General features: G+C 40.8%; 1 protein-coding gene across 1 annotated transcript in view; it reads left to right on the top strand.

Annotated features, from left to right (window-relative positions):
* The window catches only part of LOC134340380 (sodium channel protein type 8 subunit alpha-like), a 257,867-nt gene that overhangs the window by 212,000 nt on the left and 27,129 nt on the right, over window positions 1-18,738 (top strand). The window contains exons 21-22 of the mRNA XM_063037560.1: window positions 883-1,056; window positions 6,256-6,378. Coding sequence (XP_062893630.1) covers window positions 883-1,056; window positions 6,256-6,378 — 297 coding nt within the window. The remainder of the gene's footprint in view (window positions 1-882; window positions 1,057-6,255; window positions 6,379-18,738) is intronic.

The raw sequence follows: 18,738 nt of genomic DNA, 5'->3' as shown, positions 1-18,738 counted from the left end.
CCCCTTTCACCTTGAACCTATGCCCTCTAGTTTTTGAATCTCTTTCCCCATGAAAAGGGCTGTGCGTATTCACCTTATTGATGCCAGCTATGGTAACAATTTTTGAAATGAGCCAGTGAGACCCTATAATAGGGTATTCCTATTCTGCTCACTCGATTAAAGAGTTCCCTATTGGATATGGATAAGCTTGTTTATTTCCCCTAGTCCTGTCCTTGCCTACCGATAGGTGTAAATTTTTTTTAATGACAGCCCTTTTCACAATTCTGATGACTTCCATTGGGTCACTTTTCGTCTTTATCTCAAATAAGACTCCATCTGTTTGGACTTCCCTGATGAGTGAAATCTCTCAGTTGTGAGAACCTACCAGTAAGTATTTTAATAGACAGATTTTAGTGTTTGATTTGTTATATGGCATGATCATATTTACTAAAGAGGCAGGGGTAAAATTAATTTTCTCCCTTGAATATATAATTATAAAGACCTTGTTAGTGACTTGGCTGGAAAATACACATTCATATGAAAATGACTAGCAAATAACTAACATAAATTGAATGGGTTCCAGACCAAGTCACTATTCTACACAATGTTATCTAACCTGTGGTGTGGCAATTATTGGGTGTTGCTGTCATCTCCCTGGGCTAGATGGGGCAGCAGCAAGAGTGATACCTGCTAGATAGGCTTGTAAGATGAAGATTAGACTGCAGTGAGCTCTGATTACCTTTGCCTGCAGGCTCTTGCAGTTGGCTATAATAACAACAATTGTGAACTTGTGAAGCAAGGAAACACAATCTGTGAATTTGCACTTTTCGTGCAAGTAGGTGTTTTCAAAATGAATTGTTTTTAAAAGACAAACCACATATAGTTTAAAAATTGTGTTTTTAGGCTTTTGAAGATATTTACATTGAACAAAGAAAGACGATCCGTACCATCCTTGAGTATGCTGACAAGATCTTCACGTATATCTTCATCCTTGAGATGTTGTTAAAATGGGTGGCCTATGGATTTCAAAAGTACTTCACAAATGCGTGGTGCTGGCTGGACTTCCTGATAGTGGATGTATGTATCCATTTTTCTCATTTTTAGTGTTAAAGTTTGTGGGATTGAAGTAAAAAGATTTGGGTTATGTAGTCAAAGAATATATTTTGTCTGGTGTAATGCTTTTATGCTGCAGTCAGCAATAACATCAATCGTCAAAATGTACTGTGAAGAAGGATAATGTTTTAAAATTATTTTAAGTTGAATGTAAGAATTAGCTATGTTAATGAGGTCTATCGAAGTGATTGATGGAGTGGCTATCAATCTTATTTGGGCAGAAAAATGTTAAAGCTTAATGTCATAAGTTTTGGTGAGGACATGAAAGTCTGAAGCTTTGTTCCAGAGAGGTTCTCTTCCAGGGGTTTTCTGGGCTGGACAAAGCCCATTTCTTCCCATGACTAACATTCAGCCTTGATCACCACAATATTACTTTGCGAATGTTTTTTCCTCTCTGCCAAACCTCTTCTTAATTTGCCTTTAAAAAGTTAAAACAACATGTAAGGCAGTCTCGGTAGACGTTGTAAATGGAATGTATTAATGAATGTAAAATTAAGATGCCATGCCTTATCATTATACCCAAACAGGTCAATTATTGAGCAATGTTCCTACAAGTATGAGTTTGTGTTTTATTGTGTAAAGAAAAAAATGCGACTCAGTCCATAAAATAACATTGACTAACTATCTTTTAATCAATCTTCTCTCCTGCAAAGTATTTGATTATTTATTTGTGAAAAGTGTGTGTAATACTGTTGGAATCATGTTAAATTTTATTTCCATCACCGTAGCAACATCTGTGATTAAGTTTTGACTGCTCAGTGTATTTATATATGCAAACCTAGTGACTGTGGGGGAATGTTTCATTGTAGCATTGCTCTAGATATCTAGAGCTTATCCAAAATGTTTAAGTTGGCATCTCAAAAATGGAGAGTTGCTGGAGAAAGGTGATGTTGACTTCAAAAAGTAATGCTTAAAATTAGATATTTAACTGGTTTAAATGACAAATTTCAGTGCAGCATGGGGCAGAACAATGAACTGTTGACAGTTACGATGATGCACATCCTAAATGGAATGCGTCCCGTGCATCTGTTTGATTTGTTTCAGTAACTGCACTCTATGCTAAGGTTCTAACAGGTATTTTTTTAAATCATTGGATAACTGAAGAACATATTTTCTAAAAACCACTGAATTCACCTTTTGAAACTGCAAATGCGGATGCTGTAAATTATGAAGTCCTAACGGCTCTTTACTTGCAACTAAAGAAGTTCATATTTCTGTTGGCATTTTACATAGTTTTGTTATTGAAGGTGTTTGGCACAATTCAAAGTATGACCATTCTTTAAATAATACACACCGCATGTTGTTTCATTACAACGTGTACAAAAACAGAAATACACCCAGTGAAAGTACCAAAATGGCTGCAGAATGGTTGCCCATAATACCCGCTGCCTGATATTCAGTTTGTTTAGGCAAAATCTTAACTCTTAAGATGTAGCTGGATTTTGGATACAGGTCAAGCTGCAACAAGCCTGGGGCAGGAATACAATCTACAGCCACTTCTACATGAACTGTTGGGCTTTACTGAAGCGAATTCTTAGCCAGTCGAAAATTAGATGACTCTAAATGGAGGCTCTCGCTTTTATCATTTATCTACTGGTACAGCAGTGGGAGAGATTTAGGAATTCCAGATGATCAAAGAAAATTTCTGTGAGGAAAATTAGAAAAAAAAATTGGACACTTGGACTGATTTATAAAATGGAATGGTTTCAGTAGATTTTGCTTCTCATGATCTGGATATCTCTGTCAAGGGCAATTATTTATACTCCTTCCCGATTGCCCTTAATTGTACAGGGTCACCTTTAATTGCTGTAGGCAGTGTGGTTGAAGTATGCCAACATGACTGTCATGTCAGGAGATGCTGGATTTTTACATATTATTGACAGAACCAAGTCATGTTGTAAGGTCGAGGGGAATTTGCCATTGGTGTTTTCGTGTACCTGCCTTTGTCCTCCTTGAGTTTGGAAAGTGCTCATGAAGAAATCTTTATGGCCATGACTGTAAGAAGTGCTGGGCTTTCTTGTGGACATTTCAAACTTCCCTGAGGGGTAACTTCCCAATTATGCTGAAATGTTACATCCTTCAGAATCTAGTTGGAGATTGCCAACTTACTGCAAGTCGCCGGCAGCTACGCTGGGTAATCTGTCCACAGTAGCTCTGCCAGGCTAGACAGTGAACCCCTTCATCTTAATGGAGAGGAGTAGATGAGAAGTGAGATGGGAGTTTCAGGCAAGTTGCATCTTGTATTTGGATTAATTGAGATGATTTAACTGCTTTTCCAATGTACATTTTCACTGTGATCGTAAACAGTTGAGTGTTTCTGAATGTCAGGGACATCAGCAATCATTCAGACTAGTTGCTTAGACACAGGATAAGCTTGAAGACATAGAGTAACTGCCTGTTGAAGTTCCCTTCAGCATTTTTATGTGTAGGGTTTGCTTAGGGGAGCCATGTGATGAGATCTACATTCGGAAGGCCCTATCCGCATGGTACAGGCTCTCCGATTGCTTTAACGCTGGCTTTGCTGAGGCAGTTGCTGCTTTGAAGAGTCATTCTAGGTAGCTGTAGACCCCCAGTGGGTTGCTTAGCAAGAATTTCCAGGCTGTTTATGTTTGAGTCTCAGTTGTGTGTCCCGTATTCTTGTAGATAACAACATAAAACTTGATATAAGTAGCATGCAAGTTAGGAGCAGGAGTAGGTCACTTGGCCCCTGGATCTTGCTCCACCCTTCATGGTTGATGACCCTGACTCCACATTCCTGCCTGCCACTAGCATCCTTTCACCCCTTTACTGATCAAAAAGCTGCCTACCTCTGCCTTAAAAATGCTCAAAGACTCTGCTTCCATTGCCATTTTGAGGAAGAGAGCTCCAAAGACTTACTACTGATTGGGTGGGGGAGGGGGGTCTCTTAAATAGTTGGCCACTATTTTTAAACAATGCCATTTATAACGTCTTGTCTCTGAGCCCGTGTAATGATTATTTTGAAATCTGTCATCTCTGGACATGAAATTTGTCCATGGCAAAGTGGTAGAGAATGCCTTAGTGTTGTTGATGTGAATATCCCTTTTGGTTGAAATGATTAGATAATTCATAGTAATTAAAATGTTATATAAAATCTTATTGACTTCCCTTGCAGGCCTTGGACGGATCATCTTGTCTTTCCTTTTGGCTTTGGGTACACTAACCATTATAAACAGTCGATGTGAGCTTGCTTTATGTTTCTTCTTGGCTGAAGGTGAACTAACATAACATTTATAACCTCCGTAGATCTCTTTAATGCATCCTTTTTTTCCTTGTAGAAAAGATTTTGTTTAGAGAAAATGCTGATAGTATTGTAAACTCCTGTTTCAAATTGTTTCCTTTATAGAAAGCTTCAAGTTATTCCAACCTTTGAAAAAGTTTTTAAAAAAATTTTTTTTTTCCAGAGATCAACTCCTGTTGACCTTTCTGAGTACTGAAGACAAATTTGGGTCCTTTGGTATCATTGATAGCTAACATTCTCAGCACTTGGAGTTATTTGTGGGGATGAGTGTGACTTAGTTGCTATTGAATAGCTGTTATTTCTTTGGTTTATTGAATTAATTGCTGAGTCAGAAAGCATAATGCATAAACAAATATTTTTTAAAAATCAGATCTTCATTGGGTGGCTTGTCTCTGCTGTCTTTAGTGCTCAGAATATCCTTTCTTTAAAAAGAAACTCATTAAAATGCTTCTAAAAAGGGCATTTGTTCTTTCCTTTGATTATGGTTAAGCATAATCATGTTTTTTATGATTTTTGTTTCATCAGTGATTAAGCATCTGAAGAACTGGCTCGATATTTACTAAAATTGTGTTTGGAGAGCGTGGATTGGGAGAGGTGTGCAACAATTACTACATATTTATTATATGTGATAACATGATTTGTTTAGACTACACCAGTGGAATTCATCAGTGTACCAGTTTAAAATAGGTGCAGCTGCAATGCAATTAATTATCCGAAATCACAATCAAATATCGAGCCAATTTGAAACTGTCAAATTGTACACAACCTCCTCTAGTTTCAATGTTTTTTGAACTATATAATGAGTGTCTTGGAGGTTTTGACTGAAGCGAATTGGTCAGATCTCCAAGGATAACTTGCCTACTCCTCAGAGTAGTACCATGAGATCTTCGGCATCCCCTGAAAATGGGCAGTGCCTTGGTTTATTGTCTCAGCTAATGATGGCACCTTTGGCCGTGTGGGACTCTCTCAATCACTACATTGGAGAGTCAACCTGAAGCTTTCTCAAATAGCTGGAACAGAGAGATAAATTCCACAGCCTTTCTGCCCCAAATGAGGCATAGCTGGGGAGAAAGCTGAAAAGTATCACTTCAGTATTTGGTTAATCAGTTGGAGATGCCTTGAAATTTATACTGTATCATGCTTGAAGGCAAAGTATTATGTTCATCTTCAAGCAATGTATTTCCAAAGAGCCACTTTGTGTGCAACTACCAAGTAATATTAAGGTGCTTCCTTAATAATCATCAAGAGAGATGGTGGTTTTAAATTAACACTCTCTGCAGAACCCAATGCACATTTTACAGGCTACTTATCTGTTTAACTACATATAAGAACAACATGCTGAAATAAATATCACCAAGCTTAACACATCGCAGAGTGCCAGTTTGACTGTCCACTGGGAACAATATTTTTGCAGGCCGAGATCTGTCCTTTCTGCAACCCTACCCCTCTTTCCAGTGCCTCTGTATATTAATATATCAGAGGTTAGTTTGATATGCAGCACAGATTTACCTGTATTCTTTTTTATAGGTACCTTTTATTTGTGTGGCTTAATTTTCTGGGCTTTTTCTCCCCTCACTTCGATCGGACCTTCACAAAGTAAAGGGCAAGGGTAAGGTTCTTATCATCCATTGGGCATTTTCCTCCAACAGGTCCCCTTTAGTTGTCTGTGTGTCTGTGACCCTTCTTTTTCACTTTTCTTCCTTTTGTTCTATCTTATGGCTCTCTTCTCAACTAAGCATTTCCTTCTAGGTCACTAGGAATTACTTCAGGCAAGGGAACTAGGGAGCTGACCCCAGTTCAACGCAACGAGCTTGGGGCAATCTCATAATTAGACCACTTTGTTTCATCAGTGATAGGGCCTTTGCTAACAGTACTGGGAACTTTGCTTTTCTGTTTCTGTATAGGTTTCCTTAGTCAGCCTCGTAGCTAATGCCCTGGGCTACTCCGAACTAGGTGCCATTAAGTCTCTTAGGACATTAAGAGCTTTGAGACCTCTAAGAGCCTTGTCACGATTTGAAGGGATGAGGGTAAGATGGAAAAGGAGCTGGCTTTCTGCATGCATATGAGAAAAAAAAGTTTAAGCATGCTAGAATTGATCAATAGTGTGGGGAGGGGAAAATTAACCATAACACAGCTGCTGAACTTAACCCCTTTCCCTGTATTTCCCCACCTGCACCCTCTCCTGAACAGGAGATACATTAGGCTGCCTCATCACATTAGATTGGCCCAAGCTACATGCCATCGTAGAACATACATCAGCTGTTCTCATTTGGCCTGGCTTTCCTTTAGTGTTTAAAAGGGTTTTCCGCTATAACCTAAACAGAGAATCACCAGGTGCAAAGATGCACGCATGAAGTGTATGCCGAAAATGGATTGGGAATGGTTGAAAATTGAAACGAGTAGGCAAATGTTGAACTTGATTAAGGAATGTATTACTTTCCATGCAAGCTATGATTAAAATTTAATTCATTGTACTGTATGTGTTACAAGAAATGCTTTGTTAGACTTATTAGTATATACATGGCATGGCGTTCATCTTCTTGTACCTGGTTGTTCTCAATCCAGTCTAATGGAGACTGGTGGCCTTGTCTGATGGCTTTCCCTTCCACTTCCTCCCTCCTCTATACCATGCTCTATGGTACCCCTGTTTTGTCACTTTACAAGAATATGATCACAATCAAGCATTGCACTGAATGAGTTTGATGCCATCATAACATGGAAAGATTTGAAATAGATTAATATGGGATAAGACTCGCTGCTGTTGATTGCATGGAATCCATATTGAATAATTGGCCAAATGTTCTGAAAGTTCATGCAAATTACAATACCCTTTGATTTTAAAAACAAAACAGAGTTTCCAAATATTGAGGAGGAGGAGGAGGGCTGGGCAGAGATACAATGAGAAGTCAGTTTCTTTATGCCCCAGTATTGCATTCAGGTACTTGCAGCCATCAGTAGGTTAGACAGGTAGTGTGTTTGAGTGAGACTGGCTTCAACAAACTCTCTAAGTGATAGCCTGGATACTGGATCAGTGAGCACTTGCAATGAGCAGAAATCTGTTTAACCTGCAGTAGATCACATCCAGGATAAGTCGTCTGTGACGATATTGGACTTTGTGTTTCTCACGTCAGTGAGTGTAGCTATGGTTTATCTAGTGTCGGGCGCGCACCTAACCGTTGCTATTCACGTTGCCCGCCTTTGCACAAATTGGGTCTTTAGGATGTGATCATTGAACAGTCACAGGACAATTAGGAGTGTGTTATGCCACTATGTTGTGTTTTTGTGATGTCGGAGGGTTTCTGTGCTAACATCGGGATATCCTCTGAGCACATTCAGAACTTGCATGCTAACCAAGTACCTTCTAAATTCTGTGTCCGCTTTGACAGCATTTAGCATTTCCTTCGGAGCCTCAGTGGGTATGTCACTGGCAACATTCTGTCAATAGAAGCTTTGTTATGGTAATGACCCGTCACCCAAGGTGGGTCATGGACCTTGACAGGAAGCACAAACCTGTCTATCAGTGACGAGCCCACTCCCACAGGCACCACGTCCTACTTGGATGTCCTACTGAACAATGAATCGTTAAGATCAGGTCTATCAATGTTATTGTCACTGAAGTACAGGACATTCTGCAAGTGGCTGGATGGTCTCCCTCCACGGAAATCTAGCTCACGTTAAATCTCATCCACTTTACCATGGGATCATTGCAGGTGGCCACAGCAAATCTCTGTCGTGTCTCCCAAAGTGCATCAGAGAGGTCGCCAGCCAAAATATCCACACATGGCTTTGTCAACCTTGATTTCGTTGAGGAGCCAGTGGTATCATGGCTACCATAAGTGTTGCTGGGATCCCATGATGGAAGGCAGCCATTGACTTGTGCCCAGAAGACTCAATTAATAACCAAGACCTTTTTTTTTATGAACAAGAATAGTCTTCCTCTTCTCAATGTGTAGGTGGTTGTCACTCCCAATCAAATCTCTTTGTGGCGAATGCCAGAGTTTACGGGAGGTGCATACAACCCATCCCTCTGAGGGAGTCCACTTTGCTTTTTTCCAGCAGCCAGCATTGCCCCATTCAAAGGGATGGATCCGAGGAGCAAGGGTTACCCTCTATACACTCTCTGAGCACAGCAGGTACAGAAAGATATGCAGAAGACGGGATAGTTATGTAAGAGCACCAGTAGTCTCCTGCAGATGCCATTTCAATACCTACATGTATCTGCACCAGAGGCCTTGTCACATTCTGTCGCAGAGAACAGCTAGTGCCAGAGGAAGAGGAGCAAGGGGACCTGGATTGGAGCCTGGACTGTTAGAGAAGTACAATGAAGTCAGCCAGGGACTCGTTCCCGCTCAGTATCCTTCTGTCACAGCTAAGCAGAGGAAGCAGGCACTGACTGTACAAGATGTAACTGACTATACAAATGGGCTGCTTTCATAAAGAGCCTGTCAAATAAGGCTCACCAGTGCAAGCCAAATTGCTCTCTCCATGTGACAGTCTTCTCGTATCGATATGGTCTATCACTGACTAGCTCAAAGGATGCATAAGATCCCCTCACATCCAGGTATAGTACAAATGAATGAATCCCTGCTCCAGTTGCTTCATCTATTTCCTGATGGGTCACGCCGCCCGTCAACTAGTTACCCCATTGCACTAAAAGAACCATTTTCTGTGAGAATGTCCAGTGTCTGCATGCAAATCATGGTGCACCAGTCATCTTGATGTCTCTGTGTATTGCCCCAGATTCCAGCAACTGCAGACTCTTGTGTTGTGAGATCGTGAGACTTCTTTCAACATTGTTCTATTGTGTGGCGATTCAAGCTCCTGGTGGCGCCACTGTAGTCGCCTCTTGTTGTGCTAATGTGGTGAGGCCTTGTATATCTCCCAGTCCACCCAGCACGCAAGGTCTCCATCCTGGCATTTATCCCACTGACCAGGACCTACATGTCCCTTGGAATATGACAGTTGCCTTCCTCCCTCTTATATTGTGTTAGTTACTGCCTGTTATACTGCTGGCACTTAGGACAGCAATGAAGGTCCTTCATCTCTGTCTGCCCTTGGCCATCTTCTCTATCGTGCTCCAGGTGTAGGTCAGGGTCCTCATTTCTGCCTCTACGGTACAGCACCAAGTTGTCTTTGGTCTTTCATGTTTCCTCCACCTTTTCAGAAGTCCAAAAAATTGCTGTCTTGATGATGGAGTTGACTTCTCTTGTGCCCAATCCATCTCCAACGTTTCCTCATGGTGATTGTGGCCATGTCCTCTTAATGACCCTGAAGGAGTAGGGTGCCATTGGAGATCTTTCCTGGCCAGAAAGTACAGAGGATCTTCCCGAGGCTCATGGTGTGGAATGATGACAACTTGCCAAGTTCATTCTCTGTCATGTTGCCAGCATTCTGACCCATACAAGAGTGTGCTCAGAACACAGCTCTGGTACAGCTTCACCTTGGTGTGGACGCTGGACTTGGTTGATCCTGATGTCTTGCTCATTGGTCTGAAGACATTTCCAGCTTTGCTGAGTCTACACTGGATGTCGTCCTGCAGCCCAGTTGCCACAATGAATATGCCTTTACAGAAGTGTTACAAAATTGGAATCCTGCGAGTCCTACTTTAGTGCTTGTGTCTGTGTATGAATGATCTAAGCGTGGTTCCAGTGTGGAATTTGGCTAATTTTGCTATTGGGATATGATTTGGCTTTAGCACTAGAATTCATGTTTTGGCACACTAACAATTCTGGTTTCTAAGCTAGTCTGCTGTGTCCAAGCTTAGATGTGATGAAAATGCATTGAAAATTGATTTATAGGATTTATTGTAAAACAAAAAAGAGGAAAGGTGTTGAAATCCCTGGCGAACAGTACAAGTAACATATATATTGCAAGCTGACAATGCAACACTTTTGAGAAAATGCTGAAGGTGATTAAGGATAAGGCAGGAGACGTTCTGGATGTGGACTTCAGTGAAGCATTTAACATGGTCCTTCATGACAATGGTCCAGACAATTAAATCACTAAGTGTTGGTAAACTGGATTCAAAATTGGCTTGGTCATAGAAGAGGGAGGGAGTGGTGGAGAGCTGTTTTCTGACTGGACATTTGTGTCCAGTGGTGTTCTACAAGGATCATATTTGGATGAAAATGTAAGCGTTCTGTTTGTAAGTTTGCAGGTAACAGGGTAGTTAGTGGAATTGTGGATAGCAAGGAACATTGTCAATGAATACAGCAGGATATGGATCAGTTGGAAATGTGGGCAGGTAACTGCCAGATGGAGTTTAATTCTTGCATTTTGAGAGGTTAAATGCAAAAGAATATATACAGTAAATGGCAGGATTCTTGGCAGAATTGATTGATATATGGATCTTAGGATACAAGTCCGAACCCCCCTGAAATTGGCAATGCAAATCAGTAGAGTGGTAAAGGAAGCACATGACATGCTTGCCTTCATTAGTTTGGACACAGTGTAAAGGTTGGGAGGCCGTATTGTAGCTGTGCTTAAATTTTGGTTGAGTGAGTATTGTGAACATTTCTGGACATTCCATTATAGGACGGATGTGGAGGCTTTGGAGAGGGTGCAGAATTTCACCAAGATATTTTACAGGATTGGATAATATTATCTTTCAGCAGATATTGGGCAAACTTGGATTGTTTCGTCTCGAGCATCAGGGAGTGAGGGGAAATCTGATAAAAGTTTATAAACTTCTGAGAGGCATAGGTTTAAGGTGAGAAGAGGTAACTTTAAACGAAATGTGAGACGCAATTTTTTTTTACATTGAATGGCGAGTGCCTAGACTGCATTTCCAGGGGTGGTGGCAGCAGATACAATAGCAATGTGTAAGAGGCATTTAGATGGATGTGTGAACAAGGAAGGAATGGGGATATCTGTATCATTTGCAGGCAGATGGGATTAGTTAGATTGCCATCATGGTCAGTGCAGACATGCTGGGCCCAAGTGCCTGTACTGCTCTGTGTTCTAATTGAACGGCAGAGCAGATGGATGCGCCGATTTTGTGTATTAAATCAAGACTGAAGAACTTACTTTATAATTCCTATAATTCATACAAGTCAGCAATAGGGAGACATGGTTGGGAAATCTACAGTTGCACCATTATTGGAAACCCGTTATATTTTTCTGTAAGAAACATCAAACTGGATGTAATTCTAAAACACAATGAGCAACTGATTTTTCACTGACCTTTTGTTATTTTATACTGTATACGCAGCATATTTTACAGACGTTTGCAACATATTTGCTTTGACTGAGACGAGTAGGCTACAAAGGTAAACGGTCAGTTCCTACTTCAGTGCCACAGAGGTGTTTTTATTCCTATCCTTGGGGTGTAAGAAATACTTGTGGATTGTTCGACAAGAGTGTTTGTTGTCCCAGAAGTATCAGTTTATGATTCGACAGATTCATTGGTACCAAGTACATCACCGTCCAACGGTGGACGAGAAGCCTAACTATTAAACAGATTCTTTGGTGGGCTTCACACATTTTTTTCATGGTTTTCAATTCTGGATCTTTAGTACAGGTGCAGTCACTTTTAAACTAGAGTTAGGAAATAAGAATCTTTATTACTCCCCACAACAAGGCTCCAGATTTGTCTTAGATTTTGACAAATGTTGCCTCTGCCTTGAATGTGTTCTTTTTCTGGGGATGTGTGAAATACTGAGCCTGAAATCCTCCACCTTAAACCATTCACAGAAGTTGGTGCCTTGAGCTGTTGATTTTGGAGTGTGGTTCTAGAGAATAACAAAGGATTCAGTTCTGTAAATATCACTTCTTTTTCTGATATATAATCTGTAGAACTATGCTCTCCTCACACAGCAATTCTGCCATGCCAGGAAACGGTTTGGTGAATCGCCATTCCATAAGACCACAAAACATAGAAGCAGAATTAGGCCATTCAGCCTATCGAGTCTGCTCCGCCATTCCATCATGGCTGATCCCGGATCCCACTCAACCTCATACACCTGTCTTCTCGCCATATCCCTTGATGCCCTGACAGATCAGGAAATGATTAACTTCCGCCTTAAATATACCCACAGACTTGGCCTCCACTGCAGTCTGTGGCAGAGCATTCCACAGATTTACTACACTGTGGCTTTAAAAAAAAAATCCTCCTTACCTCTGTTCTTAAAAAGTCACCCCCTAATTTTGAGGCTGTGCTCTCGACTTCTGGATACCCCCACCATAGGAAACACCTTCCCCACATCCACCCTATATAGTTCTTTCAACATTTGGTAGGTTTCAATAAGATTTCCTGCATTCTTCTCAATTCCAGTGAGTACAGGCCCAAAGCTGCCAAACGCTGCTCATATGTTAACCCCTTCATTCCCGGAATCATCCTTGTAAACCTCCTCTAGACTCAAATGGACATCCATCCATTTGCTGTAGAGGGATGCAAAACTGGGCACAATACAGGCTGTTCCCAGTTTGAGTGCCTGACTTATGGACACCTCTTTATACAAACAAGCTCTCACAATGTCAGTAAATTCAGCAGTCTGCCGTACATACATGTGTTCATCCCTGTGAATGGCAGAACTAGTTTTCTCCATTTCCCCACTTTTAGTAAGTTTTTCTTAGCCGTCTTGTGTGCTTTTGGAGGTGTGATTGCCATAGTGAGTTTTTCTGTGTATTTTGTGACATACGGACAAGATCAATTTATGAGTGTCTATTAAAATGGAAACCGTTCTTAACCAGGGACAGCCAGTACTCCCATTGTCACCTCACCAAGTCCCTGTGTAGCAAGATGTCCTTCAAAATTCAAAGTAAATTTATTATTAAAGTTTGTATATGCTACCATATACTACCTTGAGATTCATTTTCTTGCAGGCTTCTACAGGGAAAAAGAAATACAATAGAATTTACGAAAAACTACGTACATAAAGACTTACAAACAATGTGCAAAAGAAGGCAAAGCTATCCAAATAAAAAAAAATACTGAGAACATGAGTTGAAAAGAGTCCTTGAAAGTGAGTCTGTATGTCGTAGAATCAGTTCAGAATAGTGGTGATTGCTCCTACCTCTCCACTCAAATACTCTTACTATGAAGGCCTATGTACCACTTTCTTCTTGACTGTTTACTTATTTGCTTTCATTGACTGAGTACAACACTCATCTCTTTGTACAGAATACTTAACATGTAATACCAGTTAAATAGTGTGCTGCCTTTACTTTTAGTCCCTAGTCTCCAAAGTAGAAATCCAGTAGTTGACCACAATACAACTGCATTTGAGAAATTGTAAAGTTGCTGAGGCAAGTTCCTTGACAGCTATAAAATGCGCACAAACGTACAGTACTGAGGATCGAAACTGTGGTGGCCCTTGTGGTAAAATGGCCTGTGTATACTGATTTTCTGAAAGACATGGGGAATGGAAATTTGGAGATGGTACTGTAGGACATTTGGAACATATTTCAGGAAGGAATTGGTGCTTTGACATTTAAAATTGGAGGAAATTAGATGATAAGACCATAAAGCATAGGAGCAAATTTAGGCCATTCAGCCCATCAACTCGTGGCTGACCCATTTCCCTCTCAACCCCATTCTCCTGCCGCCTTCCGGTAAGCTTTCATGCCCTCATTTATCAAGAGCCTGTCAACCTCCGTCTTAAATACACCCGGTATTCTGGCCTCCACACCCACCTGTGGCAATGAATGCAACAGATTCACCATCCTCTGGCTAAAGGAATTCCTCCTCATCTCCATTCTAAATGGAAGTATCTCTATTCTGAGGCTGTGTGCTTTAATCTTAGACTTCCCCACCATAGGAAACATCCTCTCCACATCCACTCTATCTAGGCCTTTCAACATCTGTTAGGTTTCAATTAGATTCCTCACCCCCCCCCCCCCCATTCTTCGGAATTCCAGTGAGTACAGGCCTAAAGCCATCAATTGCTCCTCATATGACAAGCCTTTCATTCCTGGACTCATTCTTGTGAACCTGCTTTGAACCCTCTCCAATGTCAGCATATCCTTTCTTAAATAAGGGGCCCAAAACTGCTCTCAATACTCCAAGTGAGGCCTTATCAATGCCTTATAAAGCCTCAGAATTATATCCTTGCTTTTATCTTCTGGTCCTCTCGAAATGAATTCTAACATTGTATTTGCCTTCCTCACCTGCAAATTAACTTTTAGGGAATCCTGCACGTGGACTCCCCAATCCCTTTGCACCTTGGAATTTTAATTTTTCTCCCCGTTCAGAAAATGGTCTTCGCTTTTATTCCTTCTACCGAAGTGCATGACCATACACTTCCCTACATTCCATCTGCCACTTCTTTGCCCATTCTCCTAATCTGTCCAAGTCCCTCTGCAGACTCCCAGCTTCCTCAACACTACCTGTCCGTCCAGTTACCTTCATATCGTCCAAAAACATGGCCACAAAGCCATCAATTCTGTCATGCAAACCATTGACAAACGACATAAAAGGAAGTGGTCCCAAAACCAACCCCTGCAGTTCGCCACGTCACTGGCAGCCGGTCAGAAAAGGCTCCCTTTGTTCCCACTCTTTGCCTCCTGCCAGTCACTCACTGCCTTATCCATGCTAGTATCTTTCCTATAATACCATGGGCTCTTAACTTGTTAAACAGCCTCCTGTGGCACCTTGTTAAAGGCCTTCTGAAAATCCAAGTACATAACATCCACCATATCTCCTTTATCTATCCTGCTTGTTATTTTCTCAAAGAACTCAGATTTGTCAGGCTAGATTTCCCCTTGAGGAAACCATGCTGACTTTGGCCTATTTTATCATGTGTCACCAAGTACTCTGAACCTCATCCTTAACAATCAGCTCCAACATCTTCCCAATCACTGAGGTCAGACTAACTGGCCTATAGTCTCCTTTCTTCTGCCTCTCTCCCTTCTTGAATAGTGGAGTGACATTTGTAATTTGCAAATTGATTGAGGTGAATGGGAGAAAAAAGTAACGAATCCAGTAATGATTCACTTCATAAGCTTGAGAAGATTAAAAGTTTCTAATAGCACAAAGTCATACAGTAATTCTACCCATTTCAATCCTGGATTGAATGAGCCTGATCTACTTGCCTGATGTTGGGGATGTAGGCTACTGGCAAGTGATTGGAGAAGATAAAAGTTCAAAGTAGAATTTATTATCAGAGTACATACATGTCACCATATACAACACTCAAGATTCCTTTACTGTGGGAATACTTAGCAAATCTATAGAAATCAAAATGGCGCTGGTGTACATCAGTGACCCTCTGTGGGCCGCAGAAAATTGATTAGGTCTTTAGGGCAAATCACAATTTTGGTCAGTGTGCTTCATTTGGGGTGAATTTGCGGTGTGGTTCATGTTTCTGTGCTGTTCGACTCTGACTCTAGACTCTACCCTGGAAAAAAGATTGTCTACCCTTCCTACGCCTCTCAGAAATTTATACATTTCTGTCAGTTTGCCCCTCAGTCCCTGATGCTTTAGGAGGGGTGGGGCCTTATCCTGGGCCCATCCTTATTGGGAGGGGTTGTGCACAGAGTTGTCATGAACAGAGCAAACACAAAAAGAGAAATAATGTATGAGATCATGAAAAGGCAATGTAACTTCATTGGACATGTGATTAGGAAAGAGGAGTTAGAATGCACGGTAATTATGGGAAGGATTGAAGGGAAGAAAGCAAGAGGAAGACAAAGACAAATGATGATGGAGACAGCAGCCGGAGAATTGGAAATGAATACCAATGAATTGATCCACTTGACCTGAAACAGGAGTGTGTGGGCCATAGCAGTCAAAGCTCAAACTGGGCATGGCACCTGATGATGATGTGCACAGAAGGGTTAATACCATCGCTCTGGTACAGGAAAGAAAATAAACATGGGGGTTAGCACGTTTGTCCAACGTGGTTGGTGTACGATGCTTTGATCTAATTCCCACCCCCCACAATTCGCCAGGAGTGTTGGATAGGGAGTGAAGTTGCTTGATCCGTGTCTGGTGTAGTAGCCAAGTCAGGTGAATTGCATCTGGAAGATTCCATCTAATTTCTAAAGTGATGCAAACAATGAAGCGTCTTGAAATAGTACAACATAATCCAATTTCTAGGTATAGCTGGTTTTGTGGATTGGAAGTCTTGTTTGTTTAAAAACTGAAAGCAGTAGCAAGTGCTACATTAAATAAAGTTTGGAAAACTAAAAACTAGCTGAGAAATGTCACTAACCATCCAAATGGGCAGACGAGCACTGGATTTGCAACACTTACATGATCCTCTCCAGGTCCTTGCAAATTATCTTCCTGCACACCATTATCATCCTCACCTCACCACTCTCTTCCCCCTCCCACCCAAAAAAACAGCTCCAAATCATTTGTGAATTCACTTCCCAAATTCCACGTCACTTAAAGACTTACTGGCTCTTTCCTCCCTCCCACCCTCAACACAAGCTGCAGCTCGCCCAAGGTCCTCTGTAGTGCAAGGACACAGAACAAGCATGTTCTGTCACACAGGACAGCGTGGACTTTGAGCAGTTCAGTTGTGCAGTGGACCACCAAAAATGCATGAGCCCATCTCACACTTCCATTTAGTATGTCAGTCCAGCACCAAGCAACTTCTAAGATGGTGTTTACTACAACAATGGGTGATCAAGGGGAAGCATTTAGAAGAGCTAAAACCAACATTAAAAATGATTTGATGTAAAGCTGATGAAGCAACCAAAAAAAAAATTGAGCTAGGAATGCAAAATTTCAATGCCGCAGAATGAAGATTGGGAGGACGATCAGCTGTAATGTCCAATATATTTTGGAAATGAACTCTGAATAACATGGAAAACATCATGCCATATCAAAAACTTGCCTTATTACCAGAAGAGGAATGGGGAAAAAAAAGTGCATCTCAGCCAAGCTTCCAAAATCCAGACGTCAAAATAAGGACAGCCTTTCAATGGTGTAATGTCTAAACACAGCTCTCCGTAACATGTGAAATATCACATTTAGTCTGAAGTTATCAGATTAATGCAAGATCAATAGACTAACAAATTATCTTGTTCTTAAGTAGAAAGAAATTGGATTTCAGATAGACTCTGCTTCTATTGTCAGTGCTGAAGCTGTGTAGACTGATAAACAAAGCTAAGGAACTTCAGGAATCTAATGCCTTACTGTTCATTTTAAAAAGCAAGTTGGGAAATGACTAGTCATTTCCAGGAACTTCAGAAAGAACGAGCAGTACTGTACTGAGCTTCAACAATGACCAATTAGGTATGGATTGTCTAGGGTGTTGGAGTCAGTCAGTAAATGCAGTGTGGTGATTCAGGAGAACAATATGTTAACCTCTCAAAACAACATGTTCTGAACAAGTACTGGACGTCTTCAAATGAGAAAGAAATTTGGGCACTCTTATTTGTAAGATCGTAGTTGCCAGCTCGTTGAGAAGCACAATAATTAGCTTCTTGGTTGGAAGTGTGCCCTGACTTGTTCGTTCTCTTCAGTGGTGCGAGTGAAAGTAAATAATAAAATGTGCAGTAATCCAAGAACACTTGAAGTTTCTGTGGGTGACATTCTCTCTCAAATCTGAGAAAGTGCTCATGGTCAAGGCTGTGAATATGAAAGGTTGCTTTTGGCATATAATTGCTGATGGGGAATGGAATCTGCCCATTGTATTTTACCACTAATTTTGCAATATCCAAACAATTGGTTATGCGTTTGAGAATTTTGGAGACCACATAGGGAAGATGAAGCTGTAATGAATGATGAAAGTATAGAATAATATATCAATTTGATATCTACAAGAGACAAAGTATTTATTGTTGATACACTAAATATGATCACATTAATGAGAAAGGAGCTTGACAAGTTCTGGCAATGAATGCATGTACAGACATCAAAGAATTGAAATCATCAATATGTTAGCATTATCCATATGGAAAATGAAAGAAGAATTGCAGTTCCATGTTGAATTCTAAAGGTGTCTCCAGAGAATTAGAATGGAAAAATGGAGGGTTGTGGGTTGTGTAGGAGGGAAGGGTTAGATTAATTTATTTTGTGTCAGAAAGATACTAACTTTCTAGAATACATTCAGGAGAGTTCTCTGCAACACCAGCAAAAGTGCTGGCTGTATCAGATCGAATAATTGAGCCAGATTTAATTATTGGGTTACTATAACAATATTTATATGACTGACCATAGTAACGGAGTTCAATATTGCGCCTGAAAGGAAGAAAGCACCAAACAGCTGCCTGATGATTCTAGATTTTGGTTCGTCTGATGTAATGGAGATGAGATGCACAGTCAATGCTCGGTTGGGCAAATCTGTTAAGGGGTGAAATGACATGATCAGTAGGTGGTATTGAATCCTAGAAAGAACCAACTTCTACCCTCAAAAGGCAAAAGATCTGTTTTCTAAAAAAGAAATGGCCATGAAGCACCTGAGTAGAAGTGTAAAACAAGCACAGATCCTGGCGAA

Source organism: Mobula hypostoma, chromosome X1, assembly GCF_963921235.1.
Source record: "Mobula hypostoma chromosome X1, sMobHyp1.1, whole genome shotgun sequence".
NCBI classification, from domain to species: Eukaryota; Metazoa; Chordata; class Chondrichthyes; order Myliobatiformes; family Myliobatidae; genus Mobula; species Mobula hypostoma.
The sequence above is the reverse complement of the archived record's forward strand: the minus strand, read 5'-3'. Positions and strand labels throughout refer to the sequence as shown.